This window comes from Oncorhynchus clarkii, chromosome 28, assembly GCF_045791955.1.
Source record: "Oncorhynchus clarkii lewisi isolate Uvic-CL-2024 chromosome 28, UVic_Ocla_1.0, whole genome shotgun sequence".
Lineage (NCBI taxonomy): Eukaryota > Metazoa > Chordata > Actinopteri > Salmoniformes > Salmonidae > Oncorhynchus > Oncorhynchus clarkii.
The window spans coordinates 29,185,452-29,194,271 of record NC_092174.1 but is presented as its reverse complement, the minus strand read 5'-3'; the positions used below and the strand labels follow the sequence as shown (position 1 = coordinate 29,194,271).

The window sequence follows — 8,820 nt, the reverse complement described above, 5'->3', positions numbered from 1 at the left end:
GTAACTTTTGTATTTATAGTGCTATCGTGGAACTGAAGTGTACGTGCGTAATGTAGTGTAAAATAAAGGAGTAAAGGAAATAGATTTACATATTGAGCCTTTTCCCCCAAAGCAGTTGTGACTTCAGGGAGAAATTGATTACTTATTTGGCTTAGCACCTTGTCATATATGGTAAGATAGTGAGATCAGTCAGTATATGAACATATATGGACAATGACCCCAAGCATGCTTCCAAAGTTGTGGCAAAATGGCTTAAGGACAACAAAGTCAAGGTATTGGAGTGGTCATCACAAAGCCCTGATCTCAATCCCATAGAAGATTTGTGGGCAGAACTGAAAAAGCGTGTGCGAGCAAGGAGGCCTAAAAATCTGACTCAGTTACATGAGCTCTGTCAGGAGGAATGGGTCAAAATTCACCCAACTTATTGTGTGAAGCTTGTGGAAGGCTTCCCAAAACGTTTGACCCAAGTTAAACAATTTAAAGGCAATGCGACCAAATACTAATTGAGTGTATGTAAACTTCTGACCCACTGGGAATGTGATGAAAGAAATAAAAGCTGAAATAAATCCTTCTCTCTACTATTATTCTGACATTTCACATTCTTAAAATAAAGTGGTGATCCTAACTGACCTAAGATAGGGAATTTTTACTAGGATTAAATGTCAGGAATTGTGAAAAACGGAGTTTAAATGTATTTGGCTAAGATGTATGTAAACTTCCGACTTCAACTTTGTGTGAACTCCTTCAAGACTGTTCGAGAAGCATTCCTCATGAAGCTGGTTGAGAGAATGCCAAGAGTGTGCAAAGCTGTCATCAAGTGGCTACTTTGAAGAATTTCAAATATAAAAATCTATTTAGATTTGTTTAACACTTTTTTTGGTTGCTACATGATTCCATATGTGTTATTTCATACTTTTGATGTCTTCACTGTTATTCTACAGTGTAAAAAATACTAAATATTTTAAAAAGCCCTTGAATGAGTAGGTGTGCCCAATTTTTTACTGGTACTGTATAAAAACACAATTCAGCCACACACGTGGATAGATTGTATTTCACATACTGTAATCGAAGATATGACACAAAAATGTTTTACAACTTATTTCCATTGTTGTCCTCTGAAGGTGGTGGCCTACAAGACGGAGCACAAGCCAGAGAGGTTGGTCTGCTGTCTGCTCAACCACAGCTCCATCAGGGTTTGGCGTGGAGCACTGCCCAAAGTAAGAGCCAGAAGTGGCTCCTGCTGTAAGCAGGAAAAGCAACTGCTTAGGGCCTCCTCACCATCATCTCTGATTAATTCTATGAATATTATCTAGTTAAGAGCACAGGCGCTAGAGAAGGAATAGTGTTTGATGGTAGGACTAGGAGTAAAAGAAAATGTGTAAAGAACATGCCAATACATCTTGAACATATACTGTATTATTTAATCTAGCTGTGCATTCAATCAGTCATTCAAGTGTTCATAATAGTGTAGACATTTATGTAGAAATCACCGGACATTAAACAGATTGGTTCATGTTTCATAAAAATGTAATTAAATCAAATCATCAGCTTGTAATTGTTCTTGATGTACCCAATGGTATAACTATAACAGAATGTACAGTTGAGAATAAACAGATGATGTAGTATGAACACTAAAACGGTTCAATTAATAATTTATTTCTCTCCTCAACATGAATTATCTTCTCACTGTGGGAAACGGAAACTACTACTATTCACGGAACCAAACCTAGGTTCAAATGCTATTTGAAAGAAATAATTCTAATGCTTTAGCTGTGCTTGATTGTGCTATCCTGCTGCAATGGAACCAATAGAAAAGTCCTGTGCTTTCCCAGTGCACCTGGCACCCCAGTCAGGCTAAAGCAAACACTCAAAGTATTTGAAACATTTCAAATAGTAATTGAACCCAGGTCTGCTACTATTCACTGAACCCACCACATGCTCCGGAACAAAATGCCTGACTCCTAATTAGGGAGCGTTAATAGGAGATTAATTAGCACTAATTGCATAATTTCCAGTTAAACCTCCAGAGGGTAGACCAATCTGTTCATCTCACCAAGTGTTTAATTACTTTAGTTTATTTCTTATATTCTATCGATGAGTCACAAGTCACAACCTCCTAACTCCAACATGAAGTGAGGACATCTTATGACTTGTTTCTTAGGAGATCAGAAAAAGAGAATTGGATCAAATTTAGGAAATTGTATGCAGGTATTATGTGTTATTTACATTGTGCCTTTAAGAGTTATAAAATGTGGGAATATTTACTTTGTATTTGGACTGATAAGGTTTTAAAAAATAAGTAAAGCTAAAAAAATTGTAGACTATAGTTTAATTCCTCAACACGACCAGGTATCTATAAACATGTGTTTTTTAGTTTTAAGTAATGTGTTATTCATTATGCAATGATGTATCTTTCAGGTTCTGAAGTACTGCCGTCTCCTCGTGCACAATCAAGGTTTTTCTGAATGCATATGATCGCTTCAAGATTACAGATGACAGGGTGGAGGATGTTTCACCAGATATGTTTACGGTCAGTTCCTAGGATCATAGCGATTTCATTCTGTTCTATTCCGTTCTCATAGAGTATGACTCTGTCTAACTGACTGTTCTGTGTGTATCTCTCTCCAGGAACACAATGGGTTCTATAAGTCCCTGTTCTCCCTGCAGCAGACCCCTTGTTCCCTACAGCACCTGGCTTGCTGGACACTACAGAACTACCTAGATGGACACGTGCACAAGATGGTGCCACACCTAGACCTGCCCACCTTCATCAAGAACAACCTGCTGCTGTAGTTCAAATACTACGTTCACTGAGTCAGAGATAGAGCCAGGATGTATATAAACCCTAAACACTGGATGTATGGCATACATGGTATGATATGATGAGAGCTCCCAGCACTATAGAGCTCTGCATGTACTGTAGGCTACAGCACAAACACTAGGAAACACTAGGAATTCAGTCTGTCTGTGACAATATTTGTTTTGCAGAATGACACAGGGGGGTCATCGTCACAGACCTACTGATTGTGGTACTAAGTTGACTACCACTCCTGGGTTCAGAATCCTTGAGATTGCAGAGTGTGAGTAAATGGATACCATTATGTACTGTACAATATATGGCAAAACAATCTATGTCAAAAAGTATGTATTTACAATTGATTGTGTTCATTGTATTGCTATTTTGGTTCATAAGAAAAAATGTAATTTGCTTTACAAGCAGAACCGTGTTACTCCGCGTCACCACAAGGGGGTGTTGTGGTCTTTAAATGACAAATTAAAGAGATGTACTGTATTAGAGGGCTGGCTTTGTGTTTTTTTTCTAAGATATTTTTCAACGAAAGGTGTAACTTTTGTATTTATAGTGCTATCATGGAACTGAAGTGTACGGGCATAATGTAGTGTAAAATAAAGCAGTAAAGGAAATAGATTTACATATTGAGCTTTTTCCCCCAACGTAGTCGTGACTTCAGGGAGAAATAGATGACTTATTTGGCTTAGCACCTTGTCATATATGGTAAGATAGTGAGATCAGTCAGTATATGAAAAAAAAATATGCGCACTGCTTTATCACAAAAAGGAACCAATTATGGATGTAGCTATAGCCTACTAAGTATTTGGTAGAGAAATAATGACTACTTTTTAGAAGAAAATAAATACTAAATGAACAAAAAAGTGTGCTCTATAACTCAGTCACTCTTGGTCAGAATATTTCTCATTAATAATTAAGATAAATGATTACATTTAATCTCTGTCACTTGTATCCAAAGCGATTTAGAGGAGCAATTAGGGTTCAAGTGCCTAGCTCAAGTCGGCGATGGGATTCGAACGAGCGACTTTTCGGTTACTGGCCCCACGCTCTTAACTGCTAGGTTTACCTGCCACCCCAGATTAGAACGTTGTGTGATTTCACTGGCTTTACGGACGTAAATGCAGGCTGTGACTTCAGTCGTTTTGGAAATAATTCAACATTAACTGAAAAATGTATTTATAAAGACTTCATGAGAATACATATGAGAGACTGTCATGCAAAGGAGGTTATCTTATATTACAAAAAGTGTCAGACAAATACAACACGCCAGTGATGGACGGAAATCATGAATAGACTATTGAATAAGCAGTGAGCTTTTATGTGTATGTTGCCAAGAAGGTTTATCGATGTTTTAAAATCTAGCAAATAGTGGGATGGACAACAATTGAATGGATAACAAACGAAAATATATATATGTTAAACATTGACCAAACATAATGCAATATAGCCTAGTAGTTCTACAATATGTGTAATTTAACAGAAATGTCTTTGTAAAACTACTTAGGTGAGGTGGGCGTTTCCAGTTGATAATTATGTGGAGAGGTCCAGATGTATGATTGTATGGGATCGGAAAGAAGTAGCATGCTTTTGAATACCAACAACCCGGCTTGGGGAGAATGGTGAACCTGTGTGACAGAGGGTGGTGACACGGAGACAGTATGCTGACTTGGGTAATGAACCTGTCACAGTGAGGCTCTTGAACTAGGCTACGCTATGTGCCTAGCGCATGCGGAGCTAAAGACAAATCAAAGAAACTAAACCTGCACTGAAAAATAATTCGATTGTAAAATAAAAGATATATTAGCAATATGTTACAACTTGAATACAAATTGCAATAATGTAGGTTATATTAAGGCTCCAAGGAAAGTCAATCATCCCGTTCTTAGTGACATTTACCAGTAGAAACTAATAATAACAATAATTTCTGATTATTATGTGACATAATTGTGTTGTAACTGATCAAATAAACTATAGATTCCTGACTCATGAAAGAAAACAAGAATAAATCCAATCCTAGACATAAATGCAGAATGTATCACACATCGGAGAGAAAAGTTGAGGAGGTATGAGGAGGTTCTGGTTGGAGACTATATAATCAGAGTCCACTCCACTCTTTAAAAAACGAAGAGGAGAGGAGCGCGCGGGAGAGGAAAGCTATCTGGTTTCAATAGTTCAAAGCAAGGTGGTGCTGAATGGAGTCATTTGCAATTATAAGAATAATTAGCATCCCTTGGCACTCCATTGCTAATCAGACTCGGTTGGTGATATGTTTATGTCTTCATGCAATCAGACGGCCAGTTGGAGTGCCCGCGCGCCCCAAGGACTCAATAGAGGCTAATCATCATCAAGCATTGGCATATAAACGGTAAAATGATATCCGATTAAATCAACACTTATAAAAAAAGAGAAATGTGATTTTTCATTATTGCACATTTTGATTTTAATATAAACGTATAAGTATTTAGAAAATGAGTGGCCAAAACCCTGAAAGCGTCGATGCATAATTTTAACTATTCAACATTTAATTGGCAATTAGTTTAGGATGCATGCTCATTACATTTTACATTTTAGTAATTTAGCAGACGCTCTTATCCAGAGCGACTTAAAGTTAGTGAATTCGTCTTAAGATGGCTTGGTGGGACAATCATATATCACAGTCATAGTAGGTACCTTTTTCCGCAATAAAGTAGCTATCAGCAAAATCCGAGCTAGTATGCGGGGGTCATGTGCGAGTGTTGTTCACGGGTTAAGTGCGTGTTTTAGTTTAATGTTAGGCCTATCTTAAACCTGAAAATGATTGTCTGCATATACAACTAACTTAATGGTAGCCCTACAGATACAAGCACGTTGGTACCCTGTTGTATTTTTAATCGAATAAAGTTTAGTCTCCAAAATGCCACTTTCAAAACGGCGCCGACTCGTTTTAAAATTGCCGTTGACCTCACATGTATGTCTTTTATCAGAACCAAATGTTGTACAGGATAACTCACTCTAGGGAATAATTATTACTGCACTTTTCTAAGGCCAAACGCATTGTTTTGGCTCGAGAGAATAGAAAAGCTTTACTCTTTCAAGAGAGGAAAAACATCTGCCTCTCCTCCGGCCCACTCCGATGCCATCCGTCCCGATGCCATACATCGCAACATTTCAACAAAAGCACCGTTGTTTTATGTCATCCCTTGAATCCAAAGTAATTACTTATCATCAATCAAAATTAATAATAGCTGATTGGGTTGGTGTGGTCAACGATTATAGAAGGGTAAGGGCTGAAGCAGTCTCTCACATCGCTTCCAGTCAATGTGGACCGGGCAAATGGGGTGAAGGGCTGGGGGGGAGGGGGGGGGGGGGCGTCTATTCGGTATCCACTGGGAAACTACCGCCTCTCGAGTCGGCCAAAAAGTCCGACACTGAAAAAGGAAATGAAGCGTAATTTGAGGAAGATGGATGAGTCCCCAGGGTACACCCCCTTTCATTCCTCTTGTATTGCAGATGATAAGCTAGGGCTCTCGCTCTGTGTGTGTGTGTTTCTGTGTGTGCGTGCGTGTGTGCCTGTGCGTGTGGGAGAGCCCATTGAATTGAAGTGAGAAAGAAGTGGAGGGAGGGAGAGGTAGAGAGGGAGAGCGTGTGTTTATGTCTCAGTGTGTGACAAATAGAGGGACAGGGAGTGGGCACAAAACAAGAAAGCGTCAGGTTTCAGTAAGCTTGAGGAGGTTTCGAGGAGCTGGTTAGTCAACGGGATAACATCACAGCGAAGGGACCTAATAACTTCACTCGACCTTTGAATCTAAGGTTTTTGCGATTTGTTGAGGGAAGGAAGGGCGCCTGAGTTTTCGAAAAAATAAGCCACAATTTTCTTCACAATGCAGAGACCGGGCGGCCAAGGGACGGCGTTTTCGATCGACTCCTTGATAGGAACTCCGCAGCCTCGGCCGGGACACCTGCTCTACACTGGCTACCCGATGTTTATGCCGTACAGACCCTTGATGATTCCTCAATCTTTATCTCATTCACATTTACCTTCTGGCATACCTCCTTTGGCGCCGTTGGCATCTTTCGCTGGACGTCTTACCAACACATTCTGTGCGAGTTTGGGACAGGGGATGCCGTCCATGGTGGCTCTCACGACAACACTGCCCAGTTTCTCGGATCCGCCGGATAGTTTCTATCCTCCCCAAGAGCTCCCCGGACCTCGGTTAAGTGCCGACCCTGGAACGAGGAGACAAGAGAGCCCCCACTCAGATGATCTGCATGGAAGAGACAAGGGATCGGACTTACTCAACTTCTCGGAAACTTTTCAAACTATGCCAGGTAAACTCCAGTCCCAGTGTCCATACGTTTCCGTTAGATTGGCACGTTGAGACCTAAATGCGTAATACGCACAAACGTCATCCAAATTAGAGTTTGGACTGGACTGCATGGACATTTAGCAACACAAAAAGACACTCAGTGCTGAGCATAAAGTTACACGCAGTTTATCCAAGGCAAATATGATGCTGAAATTTAAGACACCATCCACACTTTTTCGAAGGCTGAAATTGTCATCATAACATACTATTCCACAAATACATTGTTTCATGACAAACCACACTTTCAAATGTGTATTAAGTCGAATTGTGTAGCCTAACTCAATTTTGTGAAACACTGTCTTCAATCTATTTGTTACATTAGGCATAATTTTACACAGTTTTTTACTTAACGTGACATTGGCCAATGTTACGTTAATACAGGTGTTAAAAATGGCACTAATTTCCTTTTGAGAAAATACCGCAGAATACGAACTCTCCAACATGCCTATTCCATTTTCATTTTAGAGGCCTATGTGGCCAAGACAATGTCTCTGAATTTTTAAAGAGATAAATACCTAATTTGCATTTGTGAGGTAAACGTGTTGGCTGAACATAACTGGTTGTAATATATGTTGTCTTTCTTCATTGTCACTTTTTAGGTGAGACTAAATTGTACAGCTCTGACGATGAGAAGTTTGACCTGAAATCAGCAGACGCAGTTTGCAGTGACCGAGATGACAGCTCTGCCGTCGACAGCGAGAACGAAAGCTCCTCCGATGGGAACAACTGTGGTTCTTTATCCCAAAAGAGTAAACTAAAACCCGGGCCACAGGAAGCGTTACCATCAGGAAGCTCAGCAGGAAAGAGCAGAAGGAGACGGACAGCTTTTACAAGCGAGCAGCTACTTGAACTTGAGAAGGAATTTCATTGTAAAAAGTACCTTTCGCTCACCGAACGCTCTCAAATAGCACACGCACTTAAATTGAGCGAGGTGCAGGTCAAAATTTGGTTCCAGAATCGTAGGGCCAAATGGAAAAGAATCAAAGCGGGAAACGTCAATAACAGGTCGGGAGAGCCTGTGAGAAACCCCAAAATTGTGGTCCCCATTCCAGTGCACGTCAACAGGTTTGCCGTGAGGAGTCAACACCAACAGATAGAGCAAACAAGGCCATGATGAACTATCCTGGCCTCAACTTTATAAAAGAAACGGACATTAATTCTGACAAAAGAAAGTTCTGGGTTGTTAAATGCATGAAGCACAAAAAGGGATGGAATTTTTTGGTCAGCAAGATTACTTTTTACATCACAAGAGACATAATGACCGATTAACTTGACAACATAGGATATCATGTTATCGCTTGGCAGATTAATGAATTGGCCAAATATGATATCATGTTTTATTTATTGTTTGTACATTTGTAAATATTATGTGTCGGGTGACACAGACAGCCACTATGAAATGAGATTGTAAACATTATTTTCTAAAATATTTATATCTAGGGCCTATAAATGTTCTGTTTATTATCTGCATGTGCTTCATTCGGTGAAGCTATTTCAAACTTGTTGTATTTGGTATCGTTTCGTTGATCACATGTTGCATGTACCTTACAAAGTTTTCATTTTTGGTAGGCTACTGCAAGAACTGTATTCGCCAGCTGTTTGTGAGAGAGAAAAAAATATGTGAAGAAAAATAAATAACCAAACAAGGAAATACTGTAAAGTATA

At 39.5% G+C, this 8,820-nt stretch overlaps 1 protein-coding gene and 1 pseudogene across 1 annotated transcript; both read left to right on the top strand.

The window, feature by feature from the left end:
• Nucleotides 1-206: 206 nt before the first annotated feature.
• On the top strand, nucleotides 207-2,814 carry LOC139386744 (ankyrin repeat and SOCS box protein 10-like; annotated as a pseudogene).
• A 3,855-nt stretch (nucleotides 2,815-6,669) lies between these two features.
• LOC139387382 (homeobox protein GBX-1-like) lies at nucleotides 6,670-8,269 on the top strand. Its single transcript, XM_071133525.1, has 2 exons — nucleotides 6,670-7,117; nucleotides 7,755-8,269. Exons 1-2 carry the CDS (start codon nucleotides 6,670-6,672, stop codon nucleotides 8,267-8,269), a joined length of 963 nt encoding a protein of 320 aa, XP_070989626.1.
• The last annotated feature ends 551 nt before the right edge of the window (nucleotides 8,270-8,820 follow it).

What these genes read in the sequence shown, in the direction of transcription:
- LOC139387382 (XM_071133525.1), top strand. Translation starts at nt 6,670, where the DNA reads ATGCAGAGACCGGGCGGCCAAGGGACGGCGTTTTCGATCGACTCCTTG. An exon ending in AACTTTTCAAACTATGCCAG is followed by an intron (nt 7,118 to 7,754) that starts GTAAACTCCAGT and finishes GTCACTTTTTAG; the next exon opens with GTGAGACTAAATTGTACAGC.